A 17,955-nucleotide genomic window follows, 5' to 3' on the forward strand; every position below is an offset into this window, starting at 1 on the left:
GATACTTCCTTTATTATCCGTCGCAGTCTATTGATTTTTTATCTCGCTTCTAGATCTATCAATCTGGCTGTATTGCATGCAGACAAGTTGAGCAGTGCAATATCTTGAGTATTGGCCCTCAGTCGCAATATATCTAGATGTATTAACAAATATACTTCTCTTGTAACAGTTCAAGAATATCTAAAGCTTTTCCAGGAGATCTAGTATACAGTACAGCAGGAATGAAAATGTCAGAAAGGATGGTCAAGGGGACCGCCTGACCATTGTGGGATCATTTACTCTGGGGAAATGGGAATTGATACGATACATCACATTAATCTGGTTTTACATAGAAGTCATTAATGTGGTGATCTGTGATACACATCAAGTATTTCACAGGTGGTGGTACCTACCAATTAGGTGTCAGACAGCCTACCAATATAGCATAAATCTCTGGGGTAGGTGGCTGAGTGGTTAAGGTGTCTGACAATCTAATAGTTTAGCGTAAATCTCTGAGGCAGGGTGGCCAAGTGGTTAAGGTGTCTGACGGTCTACCAGTATAGCGTAAATCTCTGAGGCAGGGTGGCCGAGTGGCTAAGGTGTCGTGACGGTCTACCAGTATAGCGTAAATCTCTGAGGCAGGGTGGCTGAATGGTTAAGGTGTCGTGACGGTCTAACACTAAAGCGTAAATCTCTGGTAAATTTCCGGGGCACGGTAGCGGAGTGGTTTTGGTATCTGACATTCTAACACTGGGGCACAGTGCACAAACGGTAAGGTAATATATCATTAAGCCATCCACTTCTGGGTAATATTGACTGAGTGGTTAAGGTGTAACATTCTAATCTCTGAGGCAGGGTGGCCGAGTGGTTAAGGTGTCTGACGGTCTACCAGTATAGCGTAAATCTCTGAGGCAGGGTGGGCGAGTGGCTAAGGTGTCGTGACGGTCTAACACTAAAGCGTAAATCTCTGGTAAATTTCCAGGGCACGGTAGCGGAGTGGTTATGGTATCTGACTTCTATACTCATGCACAACGTAAGGCCTGCCATATTCTAGTTGCATGCATTACCATTTTAACCAAATGTTCAGAAAATAAAGCCTTCCAGGGCATCCAGTTGACCCTTGACTAATTGAATAGATTGAGGAGTCAAATCACAATTTCTCAGAATTTTGAAGAGTCCACACTATGACAAATAGACACATGCTTCAAACTCAAGAGTCAAATATGATTTTCAGGAGTCAAAAACATTCTCCCGAGGGTCTACTGGATGCCCTGCCTTCTACAGTTATAGTCCCCAACATTATTGTGAAGTTTGATTGAAATTGATCCAGTAGTTTAAGAGGAGTTCTCTGGACAAAATATAGCAGATGATAAACAGACAGACAGAAAGGGTGATTTCAGAACAGTCATCCCCAATCTCTCCCAGGGTGCATTGCGGTACCCACAATTTCACCTCTGTAAACGGCCCAGCGAAATTTCAAGATTCTTGAAAAATGTACATCCGGCACATACTAAATTTTTAAATACATACTGTAAGTTTCCTTATGTATCTTTTTCCTGTAAACATTTTACTGTCAGTTCTGACATAATATAATTTGATCATTCAATATCAAACCAAACAATACTGGATTCTTTTGCAGATACACTAGATTTTCTTGTAATTTGCATATGACATACGCTGTTTCAAAAACAATCACTGTGACGTCATATATACAAGGGCACAATGCATTAAACAATCGCCATGACGTAATATAATGTGACCCGAGGTCAACAGATGGCTACTTCGTGAGCTGTTAACAGAGGTGAATGTGGGGATTGCAATGAACCCTAGGAGATTATGTAGTCATCTTCAGACTTTGGTTTGAGGGTACAATATAATAATTCAGTTTGTTTATGTTGACCAAGGATAAATTCAATAAAACACCAGTTACCTAAACCACAATATCTTTTTCAGCATAGAAATCAAATCAAATAGAAAAGTAGGCTGAAGATTTATTTGTATCCTGGAGCTTTTTTAGGAATTATCTGTAGATGTAATTACATTTAAAAGTCAATATTTTGCTCAACGGGCGATTTTTGTTCTGGACAACTTTATTGTGGAAGAAACCATTTAGCATTGATCAACAATATGTTTCCCAGTATTTGAAGTTCAGAATTAGATAAAAAAAGACTTCCATGTAAAGCCTAAATAATACAATCATAATTTTGTAATATTGTTTAACACCTAGGGCTAAACAAGGGAGATAATTCCTTGAGATAAACAGAGGATACCATTCCTGAAAAAAAATGGTACCATGAATTGGGCTAAACACGTGAGATATTTCCTGAACAAAATGGCACCATGAATTGGGCTAAACAGGGGAGATAATTCCTAAACAAAATGGCACAGGGGAGATAATTCATGAATAAAATGGCACCTGAAGCTAAACGGGAACAGTAATTCCTAAACAAAATGGCACACTGGGCTAATTAACAAAGGAGGCAATTCCTGAACAAAATGGCACCTTAAATTGGACTAAACAGGGGAGATAATTCGACTATTACACACATACCAGAATTGTTGCCATTTCCACTAGGACTCAGACTTGTAGATATTTGATCATACATTGAGATGACCTGAGGCTATCACTGTGTCCTTATCTATAAAGGTCACTACTTCATGATCAGTGTACTGAAGTCTGATAGAGGCCCAGAGGGAAACATCAGAACCACTAATGACATATTATAGTATATATATTACCCAGAAATGAAAATGGAAAATCTTAACAAAAGGCTTCAATTTACTTTTTTGTGGAAACCATATTATGGAATTACATAACTATACCAGGTAGCTATTATCTGAAAGTCAAAAAGGCTGAAATATTCATCTCTGTTGGAAATATTTGGAAATAAATTTAATGTAAACTTATCAATTGTTATTGCTGTGCAGCTCCAGAAATGTATCATCGGATGTAAACTTGAGATGTTAATGTTCATAAGACAATCCATGAAAAGCATGATCTTGACACAATTCTAAATGCCTTGACCATCCAAATATGGTCTTGATCCCCATATCACCTTGACCTTCAATATATGACAATCAAGCATGACCTTGACACTGTTCTTAATGTTATGACTATCTATAAATGACCTTGACATATCTTGACCCTAAAATACACTGACTTGTATATATATGAGTAGCAAATGAGGGTTTAGGGTCACAATTCAAAAAGTGACCTGGATAACTTTCCCCAAGAGAAATATGGTTATATATATACCAAATATTGATTTCTAACCTCATTCACCCCTAACGACACATTTGAACTCTTCCAAAACTAAAGCTGGGACAGCTCATTATAAAATTTCAGGGGTGAATGATTTATATCTTGTTATATTGAAGTTAATAATATGAAAATGGGTCTTAAGGGTGATAATAATGACAATTAACAGCCTTAAAATTGTATTTATATATTCATGACAATCAACCGAGAGAATAGATATCGAAGTGAAACTGTTATAAATGAGTACACGTGTACTAAGTTTAAACTGATTTGTACCAATGTTTGAAAGAGATATACATAATATGTCTACCGTCTCACAAATCAATCTACCTGAATAATCTACACAAGATATATGTACTAGCATTATCTACCTTCACAATTCAGTGACATCCTATTGGAATGTCAATTGTATGTAACCTATTCACATCTGTTGAGACGTTTGAACTATTCCAATTCAAAGGCTGGAAGAGTTCATTTTGACTTTCCAGGGGTCAATGAGACCGGTAACAGCTTGTGTCAGAGAGATAGGACAAATTGTTGAGATAACGATTACTAAATACATACTATATCAACATCACATACAGTTGAATCAGAGCACACAAATGTTACTCCTGAGTCCTGAATAGATTTGTAGCCTAGGTGATGTAAACATAGAGGTCACACGGATCAACTCAATACATTTATATGTTTACAAACAAATCTTTGTCTAAATCCACGCTGGATCAGACACAGTTAATATTAACCATTAGGTACTGTAACAGTAACAGTCTGTTGTGTCTACACTCAGTACACACTACTAATTGTTGGTTTGATGGTTACTGTAGCGGGATTGGCATAACATTCGGCTAGTGTTTGGAGCTCCTGAGTTCAAATCCTGGTGGGGTCACTACATTTTCTCTTCTTCTGTTACAAATATTGTGTAAAGTAAATATACCCACTAGAGCGAACACTTTGAAAAAGAAGGCAGAAGTGTAGCAGACTTGGACTAGGTAGATCATTCACCTAGTGTTCGGAGGTCCCAGGTTCGAATCCCGGTCTGGTTACTGCATTTTTTCTCTCCTGTTACATTATTGCCCCCCCCCCCCCCAACTAAAATACTTAGGATGGTGGTATAAGGGTCTCAGAGATCTTAGAGGGTGATGACTTTAAAAAAAGAAGGGAGGAGTGTAGTGGGATTGGACTGGGTTGATCATTTGTGACCAGCTTGCCATGGTAGCTCAGTCTGTAGAGCATTTGGCTAGTGTTCGGATGTCCGGGTTCGAATCTCAGTCTGGTCGCTACATTATTTTTCTTCTCTCCTGTCATACAACAGCAAACTTTCCATGACAACGTATTCCAACTAAGATTTGAACCACTACCTTAAATGTCCGATTCCAGTACTTTTTGATACTCTCAGCAGAATCTGTTTTACCTTCTTAACACAAACCCGATACTATATCGTTACATGAATCATGGTTACCCATAATCATAAAATCTGGACGATATCAGCTATACCTTACTAATGAAGTTTAATTTTACAGGTTTTTATCATCTTACTAAACAACCATGGTCATTACAGGATGTGCGGGTTAATTAGTTGGACAATGGAAGCTGATGCACCCAGTGAAAAACCTCCAACTAGTACCAAACAACTGCCGTACATGAGATTCAAACTCGCGACCTAAAGGTGAAAGGTTTGTGGTTATATGTCGAGACATCTAATTATACCACTTGCTCACCGCGGAATATACATAGTTCGTACATACACATATATATAGTGACATGTAAAAGTACATAAAATGCAAATGATGTAAGAACAAAAAAATTAACAATGCTCAAACGAGAAAGACATAATATAAGAATATATGTGGTAACAACTTGCCTTCACAAAACTTTTCCTTTTTTCGAATGTATCTCCTGTTCAAATTCAGTAGTAATTTTGTTTGTTAGCCATCTGTACAAAACAGTCTGAATATATAGCCACAACAACATCGTCTTTTAGAAATGTTCGACAGCTGTTTTTGACAGCTGTTGAAAAGGTGTTAATATGTATATTATCGATGAAAGTAGATGACATTTGTATTCATTGTTATTGGACAAATTACTATTTTTAAGTCCAGGGTCCTGAGTTTGACTTCATCGATATTTATCGTTCACAACACATGATTTTTTCAGGTATAAATAGTTTGATATCAAGATACTTTATGATAGCATCAATGTAACTATTTACAGTAAATTATAAACTTTATTTCAGCATTGAACTAGTACTGCATTCATTTGGCAATTATGGCCAATATGAATGCCAATGGACAGCAGCATATTGCATTACGCTTCATATTGAATTTGCAGCTGTTCAATTGGTATTCAAACTCCAATAATTGCAAACTATATGCAGTTCAGCGCTTATATTCACATTTATACTAGGTAGCAATTTATGATAAAAGCCCAACATATTTTGAATCTAGATCTATAATGAATAAACCATTCAGTATCGTCAGGAGGATGGAACAGCCATTTGAACGGCCATTTTCCATGATCACTCCCATGGTGTGACAATGCAATTATAACATCACTATGATAGTAATGACTCAAAATAAACATATGGCAGTTCATGCACTAGTGAATGACAACTGCATTTTGTAAGGTTACATAGTTGGGTTGCAGTAAAAATTTGAAATGTTTTTTGGTATACAATATTCCCAGTCATCGGTATCAATTTCAAACATATTCACAAATACAAAAGTTCACAGTCAGGAGCAGGCTTTTTTATAATGATTTAAGTATATGCATTCATACATTAATTTTCACAAAAAATTATTTCTTAAATCGTGTTCAAGCTATATTTTATAGAATAGAACATGAAAATTCTATCTCACGAAAATAAGAGTATTTACATGTACTTTGACACTCACCAAGGCCAAGAAGTCAAATCTTGTGTGTAATTTCTGGAGCGTTGTTTTGTCACGTTAATTATTTTATAACGAACATATTTCCTCCCACTAGCTAACCGACTTCGGATCTTTTTCACAGTATTCATGTTTACGATGAGAAATTTACAACTTTCCTGAGTTAACAGTTCCTTAATTGTGTGAGGAACGAGTCTCGATTCTCAATTCAATGATATCAATAGCAGTAGCATATTGAATCTAGTCCCTCAAAATGAAGAGAAGAACATTACACTAAGAAAAGCTAAAGAGGAAATAATAACACAGACCTTTAATGAATTCTATTTGTTCAGTAAAGATGTGCAATACTTGATAAACTTTGACTTGATGAAATATTTGTAAAGACATAAGACTGCCTGAAGGCTTTACCATTGTATGTGGCCGAAGGATCACTCAAGGGTGCAATCGTTCGTCCATTAGTGGTCATTAACTATGCAGTCACACTTCATTGCACATGTAAACAATTAATATTTCCTTTAGTGGTAGCACAAAATATAATGAAAATCAAACATGAGTGTCTTTGATTAGTGTAACTGAGCAATTATATATAAACAGTTGTTTAGTTTCCTGAATCTTTTTGAGTTTTCGGCAATGATCTTCAATAACAGACCAAAACATTTGTAATGGGAACATCGCTATAAATATCATTGGCCAGTTCTAGAACTTAAAAGCAACAGATTCTCAAAAGGAAACATTAACTTTTCAAAAGTACCTTATTATGAAAGACTCATGAGGACCAAATATTCAAAAATTTGGAAATTGGATGAAGACGAAATTTTATAGAAATATGAAATTATCTACACATTTTTTAGTGAATTGTGACATAAGCAAATGACAGAAAACCTTGGGGACTATTTATTAATTCAACAACATTGTCTACCACCTGTAGCCCGAAGGATTTTACTAAAGAACACAAAACGCCAACCTTTAAAAGTCAGATTATACATCATTCAGATGTTTGGTTCGACAGAGGACAAGGATGGACCTGCAGCTGGTTCCCCATCAACTTAAATCTGAATGGTATAAGGTTTGTATTCTCTCCAATACAAACACAATAGTCAAACCTGTCTATAGAGACCACCCAAGGGACAGAGAGAAAATGGTCTTTATAGCCAGATTGTCTTTATACACAGGTCAAATTGTGCTGAAATCGATCATTTGGAACTCTAATAAATTGGTCTTATTAAGCAGTGCAGGTGGTCTTTATACAAAGGTGGTCGATTAGGCAGCTTTGACTGTATTTGTGTTAAAAGATAATAAGACTTATAATTATATAGGCTATATAATGCCTGTTGTTCAATCCTTTTCTAAAATATTTTTTAGATAAATTTGTTGAAATTAAACATTGATTATGATCATGAGACCTTTACAAAGTAATTTTAGGTAGTTTTGTGTAGTTTTGGTCTTTATTTATACCTGGGCAAATTGGAATGAGGCCACAAAAAGGGGGAGGGGCGCCTATAGGGACATGGGCACTTATTGGGTCAAATACAGTATTAGGAATAGTTAACTAGTTCACTGTCCTATTATATAAATATATATAATGAACAGCCCAGGTAATTCAATTAAGGATGGGCCAGGTTAAGGTTCTATCGTGATAGATAATACACTTTTATACTTTTAACAACAAAGAGGGAGGGGAATTTCGGAATCAACCAACCTTTGCATAATTAGCAAAAATTCCCCTTACATTTGCAGCAAATCAGGAAGTATTTTATAGTCAATTTTAATAGGATTTCAAACTTAAAAGAATTCAAAAAATGTCACAAGATACATGTACGTACAAATAACAAGTATCAAGTATCATTTAAATGCTAGGCTAAGAACAGGCTACCGGTGAAATACGGTAATATGGACATCCACACCAAATTAGGCAAAACGAGCCAGCCAAGACAGCTTCCTAATGACAACACATAGAGGTAATGATTGGAAACCAGATGCAGTCAGACACCAATGAGAGTAATCAGTGGCCATCATTAACGGTGAATTCCTGTGTTACAGTATATCTGAAGTTCTCTTAATTATATAAGCTTCCTAAGGGAAAAAAGGACCTTACAGCAGTTGCAATTATTGGATTGAATATGGTATATATTTTTACACATGTATGTAATTAGTCCTGGAGATATGAATAAAGCCTGGTGCAGGTAAATATTTACCTGGGGGCCAATCAAGATATCACTAACCTACAGGTACAGAAAAATGTACACATATTGTACATAAACCTCCCAAGATGTTCACAGGCTTATATTGACACTGCGATGGTAATGTGGGTGTGCTTTTATTAATTGTATAATCTCTTTTAACCATGAAGAAATTAAATTAATGTCTTCATGGATAAACATGTGAACTCCCTGTCTCCATATGAAATGAGTCCCATCCTTAGGGAAAATTCATAAATATCCATCCCTCAGTATGTGAATTTATGAATGTTAATCCGTCAGTATGAATTCATGAATGTCCATCCCTCAGTGGGAATTCATTAATGTCCATCCTTCATCGAACATTCATTAATGTCAACCCCCCAGTGAGAATTCATGAATGTTCATCCCTCAGTGAGAATTCATGAATGTTCATCCCTCAGTGTGAATTCATGAATGTTCATCCCTCAGTGTGAATTCATGAATGTTCATCCCTCAGTGAGAATTCATGAATGTTCATCCCTCGGTGAGAATCATGTGAGAATTCATGAATGTTCATCCATCGGTGAGAATTCATTAATGTTCATCTCTCAGTGTGAATTCATGAATGTACATCCCTCAGTGGGAATTCATGCATGTCCATACTTCAGTGGAAATTCATGAATGTCAACCCCATCAGTGAGAATTCATGAATGTTCATCCCTCAGTGAGAATTCATGAATGTTCATCCATTAGTGAGAATTCATGAATGTCCATCTCTCAGTAGGAATTCATGAATGTTCATCCCTCAGTGGAAGTTCATGAATGTCCATCTCTCAGTGGGAATTCATGAATGTACATCCCTCAGTGAGAATTCATGAAAGTCAAACCATCAGGGGGGAATTTATAAAAAAAATCATATCTTTTGGGGGAATTCATGAAAGTCCAATGCATCCCTTCAAAGAGAATTCATGAATGTTCAACCCTTAAGTGGGAATTAATGACTGCATGTCCAATTCTCAGCGGGAATTCATGAATGCCCATCCGTTGAATATCCTACTCTTGGGGAAATTCATAAATATCTAACCATCAGAAGAAATTTATGAATATCAAACCCTTAGCATGGCTTGTGATTTCCTTTGTCACAGCCTCACAGTATATAAATAGAAAGACTCATTATATTTAGAATTCCCTTCAAAGAAGAAACTAAAATTTTAGATATTCATCGTAAATTGATTGACATGCATGACTTACCTCGGTGTTGTAAATCCCAGCTTCTCAAAAGCTCTTTCTTTAAATGATGGTCGTTTAGTTGTCATGGTTACTTAATCACAACTTTAACCAAATCTAGCTTAATGTTCCGAGTTTATAATCCTTCATGGTGGAAACCAACACCATCTACAACAGACGAAAAATAGATTGTGAAATGAAGAAAATTTACTTCATAAATTTATTTATTATGTACTACTGTATAGTTACTATAAATAGTTGCTAATTTTTGTGAAGGTTTACTTTAAATTTTGCTAAATTCGTAAATTAATTCAAAATTTGTGTAAATTAATATCTCACAAAAATCTAAATCAGAGCATGATGTACATGTGTGGACGACAATTTCAAAGGCTATAAATTATGATTCGCGAAAATAAGCCTCCAAAACTATAAAGAAAACTTTCGCTTTAGGTACTAACTTCTAGCATAGTTTAAGTTGATTATGTAATATTATGGAATATAAAACAAAAGACTTTTTCAAATGGGAGTATGAAGTAAGAATACACCCGAGGGGTTAATAAATTAAGTAAAACCTGAGGCTCTGAAAACGAAAGAGTATATGTATATATACTGTAAACCAACTTTCATTCATGTGCGATTTATTTTTGCAAATTTCGCAATCTAAGTTGATTCGCAAAAGTTTATCTGCGCAAATAATACATATGCATATGTATCATCTAATCTGATTAAAATCATATTTTGATTTCACATCGGTCAACAATGTGGGAATCAAGATATGATTTTAACCAGATTGTGTATCATTCAATTGTTAAATTTGCGAATAATTTTCTTCGCTAACTTCTTTTGAAAAGGAAAACGTGAAAATTAATTGCCGTGAAAGACAGTTGCTTTACAGAATTTCTCTTATATCACATCACTACTGACACCTTATCTTACCTAGATGCTTGTGCAACAAACATGTACAAATTTATTACACTGGACAAGCCTATAACTGGTAAGATAGAATAGAGTATATCATGAGTCATCTGAGATATTTTTATATCACTGATACTTGTATACCTATCGCACATATACAATAATACAATTAACAAAACAAATCACATATGACACACAATCATCTGCCGATCCACAGGGCAACAGATGTTCTTGACAATCAAATATTTCAAAGGTGTTTTTATACCTTGAGTCAATATTATAAAAACAAATATAGAATAAAATTTTCTCGTAAAGCAGATATAAAGTAAAACGTAAAACACAGTTAAAACAAACCTCTGGGGACAAACAAAATGACTTTGTTATAAGCATACTTTGTTATATATTACTAATGGAAAATTACTACTTAAAAAAAAAAATACCCATGAATTCGTTGTAATACTGTTTGTTATAATTATAAGGACCCAGTGGTATATGGAAAACAACCGTTGATTTTACTTCCTTGACCCACATAGTTTGTTATATATATATATATATATTGCAAATATGGTATATGTATGTTATAGGAATCGTGAAGAGGAATATGAAAATTACTACGTTATATTGTCATGAGTTTGTTGCAAGCATGTTTGCTATAAACGTGTTTTATTTTGTATGTGGCTCTTACATACTTCTAGACTTTTAGTTTTGCCCTAAATGACTTTAGAAAACAACGACATAAAAAACAAACAATTATATACTTCTGAAAGTTACATATGCTAGCTAGAATTTTAAATGTAATAGTATATAATTATTACATTGGCAGTGAGCACAGGGCCTCGTTCCTAATGATGAGATATACATAAGATATAGGACATGTCTATTAAGTGTAATGTATGTAAATAGACGTGACCTATCTATATATCTCAATTAGGAACAAGGCCCTGTGCTCTGAGGAAACAATTAAATCTTCGACCCTATGTAGCAGGGAAGATCTATAGCTAGCAAAGTCTTGCTAGAGGTTAAAGGTCTAATGCAACAGTCCCATAAGGCCTGTTACTGGCATGAGTGTCAATGATTAAAACTGTTCCCGAAGTACCAATGATACAAGAAGCTTTATTTAATGTTGAATTTACATACAATATAATGAAATAACATCAGCTCTGTAGAGTATTTTCTTATGACAAACACTGATACAAACATTTAATAACAAATGAAATTACATATATATGTATATACAATTCAATAAGCAAGCCAAATTAAAATAATTTGTTTTTAATATTCTAGAGACTGGTGACAAGTCTATAGGAGAATGTATGTGATAACACTAGGATTTCAAAAGAAAAGAAAAAAACAACAGAAAATGGGGAAGTTTCCAGATTAATACATGTATTTAATTATCATCTCAATATGAAATGCTAATTCCTAATTTATACCTCAGTATTAATATTGAACATAATTGTATATCTTAAGCCTAAAAGACAGGACAGTAAATAATAATGATAACATGATTTACCTGACTCTCTATTTACATTATTAATATAAATACCAGAACAAACTACCGGGTATATGCTATTTCTTAGAAAGTTTCTAATGGGGCCTCAGAGAGGAGAATAGACTCACTGTGCAGATTTTTGGAACTAGCAATAATTCATCAAGGGTTAATTAGCAAATTAAAGATCAGTGTGAACGTGCTACTTGTTTACTTTCTACATACTGAGCTATTTACTACCTTACATACATAAATAATATTTCACTTAGTAAGTTCAATCATCAGCAGTGTTCATATATATACATGGAATGTACATTTTATGTTTTGGAGAAAAAAAAATAAACCACACATGAATAATTAATAACATGTTCGTGGAATCTGTACACATCGCTTTTTAAACTTGTGGCAGAATGCATTTATATTTTGTATGTGTGCATGTGCTGAGACATCTTTTAAGTTAACAAATTAATTCAACTAAAGTCACTAGCTATATAGCTAGACAATCACAGACCCTACATATATATATATACAGCAAAACAAGTTTAAAAGAAAAGGCCCAAAGTTGTTTACAAAAATTTCAATGTAAAAGTTAATGCAGATTCTATGTATAAGTACTATACAATTTGTCCAGTAAAAAAAAAGGGGGAAAAAAGGAAAAAAAATACATTGAGATATCACTACAAGATTTTTTTTTATTCAAAAGCAGAAAATCCTCTGTTTCTTAGAGCATATATTATTTGCAATAGGAAAATTGACACCAATATTAATAAAATCTTTTGAGTTATATGTGTAGACACCTTCATATCTTCAAGTCAGAGTCTTAAGATTTCTAGATATCAAAGGATTGGTGCCGATAAGGCAAGCAAATACACCGGTGTTATCTCTATATATCACATACCCACCCATGGCGGTGACACACACTAAACTAATATATAGAATGAATATTGTGAGGAAAGTCTGAAAATCAATGATACTGAATAGCCGGGTCAAAGCTTTCCCGATAAAAATACGCAAGAAAATTAAATATTACGTTTCATAATTTCCAGATTTGGCCTTCAGAATATATAATTAAATATTTTTTGAGTTAAATTTTCGTGACCATATATGATAGTTTGGTGAAAGTTTGAAAATAAAATTCTCACAAAATTATTATTGATTTATATTCTATAGCTCTCTCATTGACTTAATTTGTTATTTGTGTTAAATCATTCAGTGAGTTATTTTGGCTGAATTTTAAGTTACAGATACTGAAGCAGGTTTTTAATTGTAAATAGTTTTTATAGTCCCTTCTAGCTTCGATCTAGGGAGATTTTCCATTCAGCTCAGTCATTCGGTAGAGCTGCGGACCAGTAAGTCCGGGGTAGCGGGTTCGAGTCCGGCATGTGGCACACTAAGTAAATAAACTTTCGCCCTGATACTGATACTTTAACGGGAACTATTATACTCGATAAAACATATTCCTTGCTACTTAGTCCAATAATATGAAGTGAAAATCATAAAAATATCCCAAGACCTCTTCAACTTGTCCACAGATCGATTTGAAATATTTAGATATAAATCTTATATATATCTATTTGGAATTCTAAGATTTAAATCATGTTTCATTCAGCTATATATTGAATCATTAAATGTGATCATATTGAATATTACTACATACCGTACAAACTTGCCATAGATCAATACTTGAACAACAAGATCCATCAATATTAATTATTGCCTGGTATTGCATGACAACAGATCTAGATAGGAGCCTTAGCTTTAACATGCAGCATTATATAAACTTGCCATTGGTATATATAAATACGTATCATGTACAGTGAAATGAGGTTATCCTGACCTAGAAAGTTATATAACACCAGCATTATCTAGGTGCTGATATAAATTTGGTTTGGTTTAATTAGTTTAATTAACATCCTATTTAATTAATTAACAGTTAGGGTCACTTAAATGTGTGCCAGCTAGGTTTAGATGGTGGAGGACAGCTAGAGTACCAGGAGAAAAACCAGACAAACAGTCTGTACCTGGTAACTGCCCCACATGGGATTTGAACGACCCAGAGGTTGAGGGCATGTTGACATCTTTTAAAACATGATACAGGAAAAATGCACTGTCATTACATTGTTAGAGTAGCAATATACACACATATTTACATTTTCATTGCAGTCCCATGGCTACTATATATCATCATAACAAGAACAGTGGGCATTCATCATTCTATGAACTGCAATCTGCTTATTATGATGTCATTATCATAGCACTAGCAAATTCTGATTTGTACAGGGTCAATCATCTATGACCATCCATGCAGGAAATCTGTGCAGGCCTGTGATTGGTTCAGATATTTTCTCCTGAGTTGCCTTCAGGTTTATTATGAGATAGTCCAGGGGTTGATGTAATGTCAGTGATAGTAACCCCTAGCTTATCAAGGAGGGTTTTGTATGGGATATGCAAAATTGTTTTTGTATGTCTTCAGGAGTTAAGACATGGAGAAAGGACGAATGAATGTAGAGGAATAGGACTAGTAGCTGGGTCGATAATTTTTGACCATTCAGGTAACTTAGTTGGTAATGCCTAGTAAAGCTTAATTTTCTTAAGTATATTTAAGGATTAACTTGAATAGATTTTTTATGTAATGGATATATAACACAAAAATCTGAGTGTAGTCTAAATAAACTGCGAAGCAGTTTATGATGAGAGTACACTCAGATTTTTGTATTATATCTCCATAACATAAAAATCTATTCAAATTAATCCTTATAATTCAATTTACTAAAGATAATCTCTTCAATATTTAAAATTCATTTTGGGACTCTTTTGTCTAAGAAATCATTACGCCATCATCTTATGATCAGCCAATCAGAAGCAATGATACAAACGGCGACACCGTTTTTCCTTTATGGACTGATAAAGTAAATTTTTAATCCAAAGAATATGCTCGAAACAAGCAAAATTGAATTATATACATATATCTGTAACAGAATTTGAATAAATAATAATATATATAAACATATAAAATCATGCAGTTGCACTAGCTGTCTCTGCCAGGAATTGAACTCGGGACCTCTGGGATGCTAGTCTGAGTCTCAACCGATCAAGCTAAAGAAAATTTCCTTCAAGCCGATAGGCATTCAATTTGCAACTATGTAGTTTTCACCAGTTTTTACATACTCCCTCTCAGGGAAAGAGCTCATCCTCCGGTTTACAAGGGTCAACAGTGATGCTGGTGGGACATATGGCTTAGTATCTTTCCTTACCTTTTACATGGGCGTCAATGTATCAGTTGTCATGATTTTATAAAAACATAATCATTGACTTTGCAAAGAATCGAATCGGGGGCCTCTAGGTTACTAGTCTGATGCTCAAGAGAAGTTCTCTGTGGCCGAGAGATATTTTGTGACAGTTAAAATACTCACCAGAGTATCACATCTACAAAATAGTATATATATCTGGGGCTGACATCAGTTTTTTATGCCAGTTACGAATATTGACCATAGGACTTGAAATCAATTAACCATACGAACTGAACAAAATATTATGAACATTGCATGTGTATTCCCTCTCAGTTATTATAAATTGTACTAGGCTTAGTACACCATATGCAACATAATTAAATACACAGTCACTCCTATATAAAACAGACATAAATTAGGTAATAAAGACAAAAGAAGTGATTGCTCCGTTTGATATCGAACAGTAGCTAGCTACATAAACCTAGTCACACTTCATCACTCACATTGATGATGACGGATGGACCAAAAAATTACATTGACTTCGGGTTGCAGTCATTCGTTAAATTGTGGCATAACTACAGAATTAAGTAAATTAATACAACAGGAATAAAAACAACAGGTTTCGTGTATTACCAAATCAGTAAATTATCCACATATTCGCAGTATTCGTCCACAGTTCACCAGTTATCTTGTGAATGACACCCTCCGATGTTCAGCCATGTTTACATCCGAATAGTACTTCCGGCTTTGGACAAGGGGAGACCACTCATTTTTAAAACTTTTTCTCTTGAGGCGCCAGAGGGATACTTGCAAATGAATCACAGTCGCACGGCGAATCATTAGTATTTTATTGTATTTCATATTTTTCTCGGTTTTATCGAATTCATTTTCAACGATTTCCCTTAAATTTTGTGTTAAAGTCGAATATATTTGCAGATTCCGTAGACATTATTCGTAAAAATTGTCGGGTTTTTTTTCAAGAAATACTCTACATCATTTTTATTTTTGCCATCGAAATTGTGAAATAAGAACAAAATATAAATTGGCGTCAAAGTTTTATATTTGTTATACCGCATGTAATCGTCACCTTCACAAAAAGTAATAAAGATTGAAATATACATATATATATTCCAAACACATCCGAAGAAAGAGCAAGTAGTTTTTTACATTTTTTTTTTTTTTTTTTGCAATTTTAAGATAACCTGGTTAAAAACCAAATCAATTAAATCGTGATAGTAAATTGAAAATTTGTCATTAATATATATAATAAAAATATGACGCGTCCGAATACTTGCAAATGGCCGTCGGTCTTTGAACATGTAAAATTTATTTTCAGACACAGTGCAATTATCACTAAAAAAAATACACTTATCTGATATGGGTTAAGACATTTTTAACTATTCGATCAGTGCTTGGATATGGTATTGGACATACCTGCAGGTACCAGTCTATTGATATCGTAAGCAATTAAAGTAATGTTAAATGGGACAATATCCCAAAGTGCATGTACTGTACACTGTAGCCCCATGCATATAAATTTTAGCGCATAAGTTATAAGGGTCTTCAAACAAACAATTGATATTTTTAAAATGCATACGTATACTTCACCTAAACGAATGATTGTGCATATGTTGGTCTAAACTTATTTCATACATAAAAAAAACAACCAAAACCAAAAAAACAAACAAACAAACAAAATAACAAACAATTTACGGCAAATATTCAGAAAAAAATGTAAAACTTACTGTGCTGCAGTAGAGTAACCTTTCTACTTTGGGGTTATGCAATACCGGTAAGTTATTAAGTTTAAAATATCAATTATTTTCAAGGCAAAAACATCAATGATAATTGATTTTTTTAAAGTCGGGATAACAAAATAACAATTTAGATAATAGCTATTTTATTTCCTATACAGTTTTATTTGGTGTATATTCACATATATGTCCTGTATCAGCCTATGCTAAGTAATTCTGGTACATAATGCAGATAAATATTAAGTAGGATAAACCTTCAGAAATAAACTTAGGCCTGCCTACTTATTACCCCCCCCCCCCCCCCCCCCCCCCCCCAATAGATTAGGCAAACAAGTCCAATAATATAGGTACGTAGGTTAAGCGGACTAGAATACATTAAGATACGTGGACAAGACCATGATACAATTAAATGTTGATTGTGTGGGTAGATATTTGTAAATGTGCTGTTTATGTTTATAAATAGGCTGTGTTACGGGACAATAACTAATTGTTTTTTTATAGCTATAAATTCTGGATACTACGGTGCCATGTAGAGAGGCTTGCATCCTCGATATTCCAGGGGTTCCGATCACTTACGATCTCTACAAACCTGGACTATCTCATAATAAAACTGGAGGCGTCGTAAGTGATCGGAACCCCTGGAGTATCGAGGATGGGAGGCTTGTTACGGCGTGGGAGTTTTAATATTTTATATCTTAATATGTTGTTCATAAAACAATCTTTGTGTGGATTCTATGCATGGTCTTTATAGATCCCGCAGCTTTGAGCACAACGTGTTAAAAATTGATTGTATACAAAACACTGGCATCTATGTATAGGGAAGAACCAACTAAATGAAAAAAAAGACCTTCGAAACGGCCCCTGTGTACGCAAAGTAAAAATGTTTTCTGAAGGAATCAAACTTTTTTTATACATTTTTTTGTATCTAGTGTTATATGAGAACCTACAAATGAGGATTTTTAGTGAGGAAATATTCATGATATTGAAGCAAATTTGGCTTGCGTTCCTAGAGCGATTTGCACCAATGACACTCTCGATTCTGCGGGGGTTACTATCAA

The 17,955-nt window shown here is 34.3% G+C and overlaps 1 protein-coding gene across 3 annotated transcripts in view; it reads right to left on the reverse strand.

Moving 5' to 3' along the window:
• The window catches only part of LOC138308844 (nuclear receptor coactivator 7-like), a 47,927-nt gene extending 32,039 nt beyond the window's left edge, over positions 1-15,888 (reverse strand). For all 3 annotated transcript variants that reach the window (XM_069249870.1, XM_069249869.1, XM_069249871.1), the window contains exons 1-2: positions 15,777-15,888; positions 9,534-9,677 (exon numbers count right to left, since the gene is read on the reverse strand). In XM_069249870.1, the coding sequence (XP_069105971.1) occupies positions 9,534-9,598 (65 nt within the window). In that variant the 5' untranslated portion in view covers positions 9,599-9,677; positions 15,777-15,888. The remainder of the gene's footprint in view (positions 1-9,533; positions 9,678-15,776) is intronic.
• Positions 15,889-17,955: the final 2,067 nt, after the last annotated feature.

This window comes from Argopecten irradians, chromosome 15, assembly GCF_041381155.1.
Source record: "Argopecten irradians isolate NY chromosome 15, Ai_NY, whole genome shotgun sequence".
Taxonomy (NCBI): Eukaryota; Metazoa; Mollusca; class Bivalvia; order Pectinida; family Pectinidae; genus Argopecten; species Argopecten irradians.